The 14313-nt window shown below is 41.7% G+C and overlaps 1 protein-coding gene across 1 annotated transcript; it reads right to left on the minus strand.

Annotated features, from left to right (window-relative positions):
* Positions 1–651: 651 nt before the first annotated feature.
* e2f8 (E2F transcription factor 8) lies at positions 652–13826 on the minus strand. The gene is made up of 13 exons (XM_077563387.1): positions 13600–13826; positions 12434–12677; positions 12190–12343; positions 11788–12093; positions 11541–11702; positions 11281–11418; positions 10315–10533; positions 10162–10234; positions 8613–9117; positions 5610–5864; positions 5407–5539; positions 3527–3840; positions 652–1381 (listed from the first exon to the last, which is right to left on the minus strand). The coding sequence occupies exons 2-13, from the start codon at positions 12602–12604 to the stop codon at positions 1208–1210; spliced, it is 2604 nt and encodes an 867-aa protein (XP_077419513.1). The 5' UTR covers positions 12605–12677; positions 13600–13826; the 3' UTR covers positions 652–1207.
* Positions 13827–14313: the final 487 nt, after the last annotated feature.

The following is a 14313-nucleotide window of genomic DNA, read 5'->3' on the forward strand; positions in this document are numbered from 1 at the left end:
TTTGGCGAGCACTCACAGCTGCACGCGGGGGTTAGGGATTACCCAGACACAATAAAGCGCGGACACTCACGGACGGGCGGAATCGACTGAATATGAGCTACGAGCGTTAGCGGAATGCTATTTTAACGTCGGAAGCTTTGAATGAATTTAGTTGGGATTCGAATCCAGAACCTGTGAGGCAGACGTGCTAACCACTAGGCCACCATGATGGATGCCGCAGATGTAACAATTGTGTTTCCCTCAGAAGTTTTGGGAAATCGCAACGCTGAAATGATTTGAGGATTCTAAAACGGAGTAATTGATGACGCCCGCAAATATGACCTCGGGTTGTTAGTAACAAAGCACAGCTGGCCTATGACATCATCCATTTTCTGTTAATCTGAGGCAACGGCATCGCTGCATGATTGCCTCAATAAATAATTTGAACAAGAACTCAGCTGCCTTAAGCCCATTTAGCCCGCAGAATGATATTTTGTGTCCCTTATTTGACATCAAAGTTTAATGCAGTAGTTCTTAACCTGGGTTCGAACAAACCCCAGGGGTTCGGCCGAGGTCAAGACACACCCGACTCAAATAATTCATGATGATGCGGCCCCATGAAGATTGAAATTATGTCAACAGCCAACAATAAAAATGACAATTCACATGATCTTACGTTCTTTTTTTTTAATGCTTTATTTGTTATTTAGCATTTTATATAAAGCAGGATGTCAGAAATGATCATTTTTTTCTGTATAAATTAAGCAAGTAATCAAAATGTCTGATTAAGTTGACATAGAATTCAACAGAAATATTCTCGTACTTATTAATTCCACTGTGACAAAGTAACCATAAACATGTACATATGTGCAAAGTTTTCCTCATTTTTTTAATATTACTTGGATTGAAAAGAGCAATCGACCAGTTTCTCTTTCAGTCAAACCACCTGATTAAGGCGCAAGTTAGACGGGTGGGCCGAACTCACGTCAGCTTCCCCTCATTAAACAAAATTCATCGCAGCACACACAATAACACCAGTGAAAAGAAAAATGTCCTTAAGTGGCACGAGCTGAATGGCTTTAAAATCTCTTTTGTACTCCTGCAGTTTTTCTTTTCTTTTTTTCCTCCCCCAGAGGTAAATGTGTATTGTATGTACACGTCGAAACACAAAAATGGAGGAAGAAAAAAAAACAAAACCGTGCTCCCACATACACACATTGTAAACACATCAGAGTGTTTCTTCAGCGTTGACGTCCAGCTTCCTTTGAGGGATGTAAACGGTTTTAGGGGCCGACTGTCCACTGGGGGAGCCCGTTACAGTGGCCAGAGGTGAGAGGGGGACCGGTGTGTGGAAGAAGCTGTGCTGGGGGAGTCCTGTCCCTTTGGGGGAAGACATTACAGGCTAGAGCAAGAAGGAAACAGACAATGTTCATGTTAGTTTGGCTTCATTGGGAATCAATCACGGGGCACTTTTCACTTGGCAGAGAAAACATGTAGAAATGACATTTTCATGGCCAGCGATATCACCATCCATCTCAAATCCAGATTGGGGGTGGAATGCGGGCTCCAAGTGAGCGGCCAACAAAGGAGATGAGGGGAGCCGCTTCGATTAGCCGGGAGTCGGCTGCATTCCCACCCACTTCTACCTAGTCCAGGGGTCAGCAACCTTTACTGTCAAAGCAGCCATTTTGGGCCAAATAAATAACAAAAAAATCTGCCTGGAGCCGCAAAACATTCGATCATTGTGATGAACCTTTTTGTAATTTTCCGTACTTTCTTTTTCATACATTTTTAGACTTTTCTGCTTTTCTGTAAAAATTCTGACATTTGGGGCAATTTTATGGACATATGGTAATTTTCTGCCTCTCTTCCCTTTTGGGATATTTTATAGTTATTTTTGGTATTTTTTTACTACCTTTTTTTCCTATGAATTTTCTGACATTTTTGGCAATTTCATGGACATTTTATGCTTTTCCTCTTTCTTGTTGGACATTTTCAGCCAATTTTTAAAACGTTTTCATCTACCTTCCATCTCTTTTTTTCTTTACTTAAAAACTTGAATTCTGACATTTTTTTGAATATTTAATTATAATTTTTTATGTAACCATTAATTCATGTAAATAATATTTTATCTTAAAAATACAAATAAATACATACAAATATTAATTACTACTAATTTATTTTGAGATTCGCAGGGAGGCACTGGAGAGGGACTAAAGAGCCACATGTGGCTCTAGAGCCGCAGGTTGCAGACCCCTGATCTAGTCTAAAAAAATACCAAAAAAAATCAGTTAGACTCGACTTAAGCCAGGCACTAAATTAGTTCCATGGTTGCGTGTTTTGCTTTTTATTTGTTTGTTTTTCCAACCAAAGCAAAGACGAGACTCCTTAAAAGGGGATGAAGTGCAAGTTATGTGACGTAAGAGGATTCGATTCCAAACGCAGAGAGACTCCAGCTTAACTGACCATACTGATATCAAAGTGAATTGTTTTGTTTGCAGACACTGGTGAAGTAAGAAGGGGTCTTAACAGTGGCCATGTTATTTTTACACTTAGATGTCAGCCAAGAATTTAAGTGTGCACACATCATGGCGGAAACACAAGCAAGCTGAACCTGGCCGTACTTCTCGGTGGTCCTGCATACTATTATTATTATTATTATTTGATTTACTCGACATAAAGCTCCGCTCCTCCGCTTTCAGAATCCATTGGAATGACGTTGCTAGCGCTAGTTACGGTGATTTGAAAAACCTTTGTATTTTCCTGGCGGGGACGACAGGTTCTTATTTTGAGGGTTACACACCGCAAGCAGCATTTTTCAGGGCCGATACCGATTATCAGTAGTCAGGGAGGCCGATAACCGATAATTGAAGCCGATGTACATTTTCAGGAGAAAAAAAAAAATCGAAATTTTAAATAATAAAAACTCCAGCACTTGACTGCTTAAATGCCTTCAAGCACATGTTTATTAAACAGCTTTTGTGATTTGCAACATGTTAAAGTTTTTTTGTTTGCCATCAGCTTTTGCACCAACTATAATACCAACTCCCAAATAGCCACTAATTCGCGGGCTAACTGTTAGCTCGCGGGCTAACCATTCACCCACACGCTAACCCCGAGATAACTCCCAAATAGCCGCTAAAAAAACGGTTATTAGGTTAGCGCGCGAGCTAACCGTTTGCTCACGGGCTAACGCAATAGCAGTTCATTCGCGAGCTAGCCGGTAAGTTCGCGTGCTAATAGCCGCTAATTCGCGGGCTAACCATCCACCCGCACGCTAACTCCCAAACAGCTGCTTATAGCTCGCGGGCTAATAGCCGCTAATTGCTTCTTATTGGCTGTTAGCGCTGCACGAGCAACCAATCAGATGGGGTTGTGGGTGGGCCAATGCTGCAGGGAGTCAAAAGCCGCTGACTTGACTGCCCATCGGAGCAAAAATAACAGTTTTTAATATATCGGCCATCAAAACAAAAAAAAGAGGCCGATGCTGATCATAAAATGCTGAGTATCTGCCGGGCCGATTATCGGTCTATACCTAATTGCGTACCTGCTGAATACTGATGAGAGCCACCGGGGACTGCTGGAGCGTCACCGGCTTGATGAAAACCATCCCTCGCTGCTGCAGGGCCAGCGGGCTGAGCACGGCGTTGGGCCGCTCGGGGGTCTGCGGCGAGGCAAAGGCGTTTCCCGGGCTGGAGCCGGAAATCAGACCCAGGTTCTGAAGGGTGAAGTTGAGGATGGCGGGACTGGGGCTGTGGACGCGTTGCGCCTGCTGGGTCAGGAGAGGGGAGGTGACTGCAGCGGGTCCGTGAAGGCGGAAGCTGGTGGGAGTCACTTCCTGGACTGGGAGTGGTCTGGATCCTGTTCCAGGCATAACAGACTTTCTTAGGTCTTGTTTTCGGATTTGTTTGAGTAAATCTAAGTCTCTAATGTCTACACTAGGGGTCAGCGACCTTTACTGTCAAAAGAGCCATTTTGGGCTAAATAAATAACAAACAAAAAAAACATCTGGAGCCGCAAAACATTCGATCATTGTGATGAACATTTTTGTAAATTTTCGTACTTCCTTTTTCATACATTTTTAGACTTTTCTGCCTTTCTGTAAAAATTCTGACATTTTTGGCAATTTTATGGACATATGACAATTCTCTGCCTCTCTTCCCTTTTTGGACATTTTATGGCTATTTTTTCTGCCTTTTTTGCTATGAATTTTTGGGCAATTTTTTTTGACATTTTATGGTAATTTTCTGCATTTCTTTTGTTTTGGGACATTTTATAGTTACTTTTTGAACATTTTTTTCCTGCCTTTTTTAATAAAAAAAAATATCCGGCATTTTTGGCAATTTCATGGACATTTTATGGTAATTTTCTGCTTTTCCTCTTCCTTGTTGGACATTTTATGGTCACCTTTTGGACATTTTCAGGCAATTTTTAAAACGTTTTCATCTACCTTCCATCTCTTTTTTTTCTGTCAAAAATGTGGATTCTGACATTTTTTTGGGAATATTGAATTATTATTATTTTATTTAATCATTAAATCATGTAAATAATATTTTATCTGGAAAAATACAAATAAATAAAAATATTAATGACTACTAATTTATTTTGAGAGATCCACATGAAGCCACTGGAGAGGGACTTAAGAGCCACATGTGGCTCCAGAGCCGCAGGTTGCAGACCTCTGGTCTACAAAATCAAATCAATAGACTTTTTTCAATGGACTTTTGCACTCTTCTAATTCATATTGTTTAGTATCACAAACTATGTAAATTGTTGCCCCATTGCAGCCTGATCATCCTGGAAGGAGGGTTACCACATTTGCGGTCTCATTTTTCGCCTGATGTGGTTTTGAGTTTTTCCTTGCCCTCTTGCGGTTTGATTAGGGGATGTCGTTGATAGTTGTCAACTGAGGGCATGTGAAGCCCTTTGAGACTCTTGTGTGATTAAGCGCTATATAAATAAACGTGACTTGGATGTGACGATAACTGCAATATCGTGATATTGCAATATTGATATTGCCACAATATCTTATCGTCACCATATCACGAACAAAACGCAGCACATCTGTTAAAAGGGTGAGGCTGTATTCCATTTGTTCGTTTATTAGTGCAGTTTAATTTTAATTAGGAGTGTTTTGGCCACTGCGGTGATTATCCCTCATATAAATCAGTCATACCAGCAAATGTATTTATATATATTAGTTGTTTTTTGTGTGGCAATATTGTGAGTTTTATACAGCATCTTGTTTTGTTTTCCGCCAACCTCCCCACAATATCGTGATAATTATCGTATCATGAGGCTCCTTACATTGTGATATTTATCGTACCGTGATGTTTAGATATCATTCCATCTCTTCAAATCAATACAGTATGTGAAATAATGAGACTTTGCTTACAGTTTATAAAAGTATCATGTTTGGACATTTACCGGCAGTAGGTGTTTGGTAGACGTAAGTTGGAGTCGATGGCTTGTTGCTTTCTGTTGCTGAACCCGGATTCTCCTTGTACGTGACAACAGACTGCGAGGAGAGCGGGATCAGGAATCCTGCTGGCACTAAAGTCTAACATGGGCAGAGAAATCAGTCGTCTGGATTCAAATTGCTTTTCTGTAGTGGTCTTGTGGTCAGTTACCTCCGTGTTAATTTGTCTGGGCGTGATCGGGGCGGCTCTGACGGGCGTTAAACCCGGCTCGCAGTCAGAAGTCGCCGCCTTGTCGTCCCTGTCCAGGAAGGTCTCCAAGCAATGCTCCAGTGTTTGCGCCGTCGCCGCCGCGCTGCCGGGGGTGTTGATGAACTCGGGGTCCAGGTGGAGGGCGCGCGGGGAGGGCCGGCTGGACAGCTGACGGCTGCGCAGAGTCTTCAGATGAGCTTGAGGGACGCCGCTTTGCTTAGGGAAGGCATGGGAGATGGGAAGTAATGAATATTAACTCATTAACTCACAGCCATTTTCACTGAAGCAACCCCCTTCGCTCCTGGCTGTTTTACTGGATTTTGACTGATTTTGCAAGGCCCACAGGATATTGCGTTCTATTGCTTTCAAAACATGGAACCTCCCAAGACAAAGATTAGAGTCTCTTCTTTCATCTGGGATTTTTTTTTATAATTGTTTCCATTTTGCAGCAATTAGAATTAGAATATAGCTAAGTTTCATCATTTTTTACAAATCTGTTTAACTGTGAGCTTTTTTGCCACATGGCCCGGGTTGATCTCTTATACACTGCTGCCACCTGCTGGCCGTTTTTGTAATAACTATCATTGCTTCAAGCCTTATCTTTGGTTCAGAGGCTGCATCCATGCCTTCTGTATGCTCTAGCATAAATAAATAAAAACATTAAAAAACATATAAATTCGTCTTTGGAACACTGGTAATATTGAAAATATAATATATTTATACGTTTTTGGAGCAAATTAATAGGTAGTACAATAAAATAGTTTTTTTTTTTTTTTTTTAAATATACGTTTTTCATACTCTTCTTAATTAACAAACATAGAAAAATAAGTTGACCCAATACAAATATGGTTATATTTTTAATTCATTGATACAGCAATTTCATAGTCATTTATAATGTTATTTGAAGATATACTAGTATACGGTAAAGAGAAGTATGAAACATTGAGTCCGATTTGTATTGAGTTATTTTTTCCACCACTAGGTGACATTAGCGTTTCATGTTGGACGTTGGTGACAGAAACGGTATGTTTTTCCTTTTCAAATTAATTGGAACATGAAGCATTTTGTGGACTCCTGCCAATTTTGTTTGTTGCAAATAACAACTAGTCCCAAGTCCCGACAAACACAGTGAGGAAAATAAGTATTTCACCCCCTGGTGATTTTGTGAGTTTGACCCTTTACAAAGAAAGGAACGGTCTATAATTTTCATGGTAGGTTCATCTTAACAGTGAGAGACAGAATATAAAAAAAAATCCCAGGAAATCACATTATATTAATTTTAAACATTTATTTGTCTTTTATTGAGGAAAATAAGTATTTCACCCCCTAGCAAAACATGACTCAGTACTTGGTGGAGAAACCCTTGTTGGCAAGCTCAGCGGTCAGACGTTTCTTGTAGTTGGTCACCAAGTTTGCGCAGATCCCAGGAGGGATTGTGGCCCACTCCTCTTTGCAGATCCTCTCCAAATCCTGAAGATTTCGAGGCTGTTGCTTGGCAACTCGAAGCTTCAGCTCCCTCCACAAGTTCTCTATAGGATTAAGGTCTGGAGACTGACTAGGCCACTCCATAACCTTAATGTGCTTCTTCTTGAGCCACTCCTTTGTTGCCTTTGCTGTATGTTTTGGGTCATTGTCATGCTGAAACACCCATCCACGACCCATTTTCAATATCCTGGCTGAGGGAAGGAGGTTCTCACCCAAGATTTCCCGGTACATGGCCCCATTCATCCTCCCCTCGATCCGGTGAAGTCGTCCTGTACCCTTAGCAGAGAAACAGCCCCAAAACATAATGTTTCCACCACCATGCTTGACGGTGGGGATGGTGTTCTTGGGGTCAAAGTCAGCTTTTTTCGCCCTCCAAACACGGCGAGTCGAGTTGATGCCAAAGAGCTCGATTTTAGTCTCATCTGACCACAGCATTTTCTCCCAAGCCTTCTCTGAATCATCCAGGTGCTCATTGGCAAACTTCAGACGGGCCTGTACATGTGCCTTCTTGAGCAGGGGGACCTTGCGGGCACTACAGGATTTCAATCCATTACGGCGTAGTGTGTTACCAATGGTCATCTTGGTGACTGTGGTCCCAGCTGCCTTGATATCATCAACAAGCTCCTGCCGTGTAGTTCTGGGTTGTTTCCTCACCTTTCTCATGATCCGGTTCACTCCACGAGGTGAGATCTTGCGTGGAGCACCAGACCGAGGGAGATTGATGGTCAATTGGTGTGTCTTCCATTTTCTAACTATCGCACCAACAGTTGACTCCTTTTCACCCAGCTGCTTGCTAATGGTCTTGTAGCCCATTCCAGCCTTGTGCAGGTCTACAATCTTGTCCCTGGGTCTGTGGGAGCCAGAATTCTTGTTGGTTGGTAGGGGGTGAAATACTTATTTTCCTCAATAAAAGACAAATAAATGTTTAAAATTAATATAATGTGATTTCCTGGGATTTTTTTTTATATTCTGTCTCTCACTGTTAAGATGAACCTACCATGAAAATTATAGACCGTTCCTTTCTTTGTAAAGGGTCAAACTCACAAAATCACCAGGGGGTGAAATACTTATTTTCCTCACTGTATATAGTATATAAATATATCTTTATCAAATGTATTGTTGGTAAATTGTATTATGGTGACTTCTTAGCACAATGTTGTATGCCTTTATTTAGTTGAGTTCTACACTGATACAACGAGCCAGAAATAACACCGATGATGTTACACGAGCTATCTTCGGGAGTTGCTGAATAAAATAAGCCTCAAGTCTAAAAGAACAAATGATTTGGAGTCACTTCAAGTGACAAGCCGGGCACACTTTCTGCTTTTGGCTCTCAAAGGGGTCTGGGAGTGCCCATGCAGATCCCTTTTTCAGAGCTTTGGTAACCTAGCCTGGTGCTAACTGCTAACTGGCAGCCTACGGCCTTCATTTGTTTCTAATGCTTTTAAATGACCCACGTAAACCCTGTAGTGCAAATACCTTGAGGGTGGAGTCAGTCAGTTTGGCTTTGGGAGGACTCCTCTCTGCAGCTGAGTCCAAACACAACCGTTTGACCAGCAAGGGGCTCCGGTCCGGTCGGCTCGACGTGGGTTGGCGCTTAGCAGCTAACGTGGCAGTGGGGCTCCGTCCAGTCTTCTCCTCAAAGGTCATGGAGCGTACAGCATAACTGGTCGGCTGCGGTCTGGTTATCGTGTTGGGTCTGAGGGACGACGGGTGCAAATAGACGGCGAACGGCCCGCCGCCCGGCCGCTGCGGTAAAATGACGGGGATGAAGGGGGAGCACTGCGCTGGCATGTATGCAACACTGCCTGAGGAATGGGAGGCCAGCGGGGTGCCGTGCACATTTGCGTTGCCGCCAGCCTCCTCGTTTGGAGTCAAGCAGGACGCCCGAGGCGGTTCCGCTGAGATGGAGGCGGTTGGCTGGAGCATCGTAACCGTTGTGTTTGGCTCGGCGGGAACTGCCTTTGGATCTTTGCCTCTGGTACTGGAACACAATTAAGGTGCAAATAGAAAGTGAATAATAAATAACATGAGAGGCCGAGGATGCTGGCTGGAGCTTGAATTTCAGTCTAATCTCAATATTATTAACCGAGGGTGGGCAAACAGCAGCCCGCGGACCACATATAGCCCATCCTGTTCTTTAAAGTAGCACTAAGGAACTTTTCAACCTTGAACCTTGTTCCTTTGCCACGGCCTGAGGGGGTCTGTATCATTTTTACTGGCACTAAGCATTTTTGAGGAGGATGGTAGGAAGGACCTACAAATGTGCTGACTTCTTTATAGCATATGTCACTTCCCCCTTTCCCCATTCGTTACAAAGACGGAAGTCAATTTAAATGTTGACGCACGATTACTGCTTTCATGGCAGGAGCTTCAAAACAACTGAAAAGTTTTGTCTGAAGAGACAACAAAAAAGAAAAGAAATGGGAAGCTACCCGGATAAAAAGACAGTCAAGGATCAACATTGACCGGGATTTCACTCGCTGCCGTGAGCTAAAAAAAAACAACAACAACGCAATGCGCTTGTCCTCATGGGAAATGTGGTCTTCCTTCAGACACAACAATACCACTTTTGTCCATATGGCGCCGCCATAATCAACATAAACTGAAAGTTCTGTAGTGTTGCTTTAAATCCAACTCTCAGAAAATGTAAGTTACTTGAGTCATAGATTTGTATTGAGGTAATAATCTGCCACTAGGTGGCATTAATGTTTTATGTTGGACATTGGTGTTCTTTTCAAATTCAGAGCAATTGGTATTTGGAACATGAAGTTTAGTATATATTTTTATCACATTTATTATTGCGAAATTGTGTTATCGTGACTCCTTTGTACAACATTATATGTAAAATAAAACATGAACAACAATGTTTTGACATCATCTGTATTTAAATTGTCAATGCCTCCGGACGTTGTATTTAATGCTTTTTTAAATACATTTCAAGGCCTTAATTTTAGCACTTTTCAATGACCCACAGAAACCCTGTGTATAAACATTTCCTCCACCAAACATATGCACTAAAACTTACATTGATTCCTGGTCAAGCTGAATCTTGCAAATAGCAGCAAGTTGGGCCATTTTGCTGGGGAAGTCGCTGTCATCTTAACGGGGTGGAAAAAAAAAATCAGTTAATACGCAAATCCAAAACAGCAGTCTTGTTATAAAAAAAAAAACATCTCACTGAAGGCACTCTTGGCAGGACTGCTGGGGGCTGAGCTGATCTTGCGCCGGTCATCCTGAATGCTCTTGGCAAGCTTCATGAGAGAAGGGTGTCGCGTGAAGCTTCGCTTAACGCCAGGCGGCGATGAAAAGAGGTTTTTGGTACAGTTTTCCACAGAGGAACGGGAGTCCATCACCGTTGTCTTACTGGGTGGGCACGTGGAGGTTCCACTTGTCACATCTGAAACAGTTGAACGGTGAAAACAAATGTTAAGTCATTTGAAAGTTTAAGTTTGTAACCTTAGCTAGCTATACAGGAGGTCCTGACATCCAGATGGCGATCAATTAACTCATTTGTATAAGAATACAAAGTTGTTGTTTTTTAATATAAAATATTTACTGTAATCACAAATGAGTTTATGTTTTTGTTGGACTACACACAAATTAGGAAGGAGAACGCCATGAACCCAGGTCTTCCTTTACTAATGTTTAAAATTTGGATTATGTTTGTTGTATTTTAATGATAATGTAACCCTAACTTTACAAGAGATGCCGCTGACCCTGGGAACTCTCGGCACCTTCTGTTTTTGTTGTTTGAGAAGTGAAACTTTAACATTGCAGATATTTAGAAAATTGGAAATAATTTTAGAAATAGAAAACAATGGGGAGCTATTTACTTGGTTACATTTTCATTGAACCTTTTGAGACATACTGCTGTCTTTTTAATATTTTAAAACAAAAATGTCCATTGTCTAAGAAAAAAAATAATACCTTTTTCAAATCGGAAAAGTTGTTCAATGCTTAAAGACATTTCAAATAAGAGTTAAGAGTTGTATTTATTTATTTATTTTTTACACTTTGACAGCAATACTTTCCCTTTAAGTGAAAGTGAATATCGGCTGTAAATATCATTATCAGTATTGACCTCCATGACTACTAATAATGTGTATCGGCCCTGAAAAAAATCTTATCCCTCTGTACTTCATACCTTTCACTTGAGGAAGTTCATTTGGGCCGACCCATTCGAATGCTGGTTTCTTCAGTCCCTCTTCCTTCACGTGGACCTTTTCGATAAGTTTCAGGCTACGCAGCACGTTAGCGATGTCATAAAGTCGTCGCACTTTAGCTGTAAACATTACGCAGACACACCGGCTATTATTGATTAATTCACATATCTAGAATGCCATCGACGATTTGACAGAATATTCATTTCGACCAAGGGGACAGTCAAAGTCAATTCGCACTTACTTTTGAATTTGTTCTTATCCTGATCTGCGCTCGGGTCCTCCCCAATCAGGATTTTGGCAGCCACATCCAGACTGACCACGGGAGGATTAGAAACCAGGAAGAGCATGACAAACTTCTGGCTCATCACTCTCAGAGATTTGTCCTTCCGACTATTAACAGAGGCTGGGGACAACGATAAACAGATTGTAGTCTTATAAGATTTGGCGGAAAAAAAAAAAAAAAAAGAATAACTGTGCTCCAACCTTACCCGCTTTGAACTCCACTCCAGGAAGCTCCACAAAAAAGAGCTCCTTTTGTCCGTTTTCGCTGCTCTCCGACTCTTGGTTCTCCTTCTCGTCGCTATCAAAGTCAAATTCTTTCTCCAGGAGCCGTTGTTTGATCTGCTGCATCTGCTGGCAGTACCTTTGCTCCGCGCCCACCTGCTGGAGAATGGCCAGCGTCTGGGCCAGATTGGTCCGACCGTGCCATGTGTAACGGTTCTTTGCAGAACGGCTCACCATGTGCAGGCTTTCGAGCACGTTCATTATGTCATAAATGCGGCGGCGCTCCACATCTGTGTCAGGGAAATAGACAGAAACCATGGAAGTCATCATTTAAAAAGAATGATGTGTGACTTCTAGTTGAACATGAATACAAATAGCTGACATACTGAGTTCGGTGGCTACGTCATCCAAGCAGATTTCATTGTTGGCGGCCGGGTCTGGCCAATCTGGACATCGGGCGAGGAATTTATGGCAGAGCAAACCCAAACTCTTTTCTTTTCTGCTTAACATTTTCTCAGACTCATCTCCATTTTCAACATCCTACAAAAAGAATAACAGCAAACGGATGACATGTAAGCACATGGAAGTCTTGATACAAGTGTACATTTTCTATATGATAAAATTCTAGACCTGTGCAGAGTCAAGAACTCCATGTAATTCAGGACGCGGACACAGCTCCTTCTCCCGGTTCCTAATCTCCGGACTTGCAGCACTGATGAGCATTTTGAGGTTGGAAGTTGGCGTCCATGGATCAACCGACCCGGCTTGTCCTCCTTTTTTAGGAGTTGTGAGGGGGCCCATGATAAACTGTGTATTTCCCACTTGGTTTCCAAGGACTTCACAAAAGCAGAGGGGCTATAATGCCATCATCCAACTTGGAATAAAAGAGGAAAGCAAATTTCACATTTTAATTAATCATCATTCATGCTTGAAGATGTATTGTGCTGACTGCGGAATTAAGATTTCAATGCGGCGAGGTTTCCCTAACAAAGAATAAATAAATAAAAATCTAAGCAATTCAACTAGTATTTTATGTTATACCAGAATAATATGTAAAGGCGCAAAACTCATCATAACTCTATTAGAATAGCACTACTATTGTTTTTCACGATACTTAAAGTAGAAGTTTAAAAAAATCTGAGGACAAACTAAACGGCAGCTTGAAGTTGGCCGTGAGTGACGGACAATCCGTCGAATCAACGGCCCGCTCCCGCCCTTTTGGTCCGAACGAGCCAATGAGAACGCGCCAAACAGGAAGTGAAACGGGCGTCCCGCGCAGGTAAACATTTTTTGAAATCCTTGGCGCGGAATGAGTCCACAGCCTCAACATGCAGAAACTCTCGCACTATTTCACCGATTATTGCTCAAGATATATCACCGCAATGACAACATTGTCCCATTTAAACTGTTACATGTTGTAGGAGAGGGTTGTAAAGGCCTACGACCTCTCGGTCTGATGTTTCCAAACGCGCGCTGACGTGTTGTTTCACCCCAACTCTCCCCGCTACAAAACTCCCCGATATAAAACAGCACATTCCCGCAACAAGTGAAATCCGATTTATTTAAAACGTAAATGGTCGTGTTATTAGTTAGATTAGTATACTAAGTGGTTATTTTGCCGTGAGCGGCAACGCGCCACTTAGCGCTATTTTGCCTTGAATCGCGCGAGAACTACAAGTACAAATTCTGCGCTACATTACGATAATACAAGTGCTTGGATCAGCTCCCGCTAAAACAAACTACCAAAATTCAAATGGCGTGTGTTTCATGAAATAAAAAGCAAGAAGAAGACTTACCAAACTCTACAAAACCCCGGTCACAAGAAATCTCCCATCTTGGTCATCTGTAGTGTTGACTGTGTAGCACTACTTCAATAGCTTCAAAGACTATGTGTACATTAAAAAAATAATAATAATAATAATCTGTGCGGCAAATGTGTTTAAGATCCCAAATCAGCCGCCACTTTTTGGTCAGTGAAGTAAAGTTGTGTGAGACGGGTGACTCGACAGTTGGCCCTGCCGGTTCACGCATGCGCACTGACAGTGACGACACTTCCTCCCTTTGGGTACATGGGCTGGTCATGTGACAGTTGTCCAACATTCTCTTCATAAAACTCACAAGTAGTCCAATTTATCGACTTCTTTGTAAGATGTAAGTATTTTGGGTTAACAGGCTGTATGCGAAGAATAAAATAATTTAACACGGAAATGAACAGTGCTTGAAGTGACCAGAGAGTGTCGCTGTGAACAACAGAAACAGTTGAGATAATAATTCCTCATTTTGCTATTTTTGTTGTCTTTTTACTACTCAATTGTTTTTTTAGTAATAAGAACAGCTCAACCAAGTCAAAGAACTGAAAAAGAAACAATTTGAGAAGCTTTTTTTCCCTCTAAAATTCTAGTAGTGATAACAATGACCACACCACTACCTTTTATGACTCTTATAAAAACACTTATTTTCACTTTAACCTCCTATTATTGGGTACATCTTAAAATAAATAAATAAAGTAG

The sequence above is a fragment of the Vanacampus margaritifer genome, chromosome 4, assembly GCF_051991255.1.
Source record: "Vanacampus margaritifer isolate UIUO_Vmar chromosome 4, RoL_Vmar_1.0, whole genome shotgun sequence".
In the NCBI taxonomy this organism is placed as follows: domain Eukaryota; kingdom Metazoa; phylum Chordata; class Actinopteri; order Syngnathiformes; family Syngnathidae; genus Vanacampus; species Vanacampus margaritifer.

What these genes read in the sequence shown, in the direction of transcription:
- e2f8 (XM_077563387.1), bottom strand. Translation starts at nt 12,604, where the DNA reads ATGGGCCCCCTCACAACTCCTAAAAAAGGAGGACAAGCCGGGTCGGTT. An exon ending in TGACGTAGCCACCGAACTCA is followed by an intron (nt 12,094 to 12,189) that starts GTATGTCAGCTA and finishes TCCCTGACACAG; the next exon opens with ATGTGGAGCGCCGCCGCATT. An exon ending in GGATAAGAACAAATTCAAAA is followed by an intron (nt 11,419 to 11,540) that starts GTAAGTGCGAAT and finishes TAATGTTTACAG; the next exon opens with CTAAAGTGCGACGACTTTAT.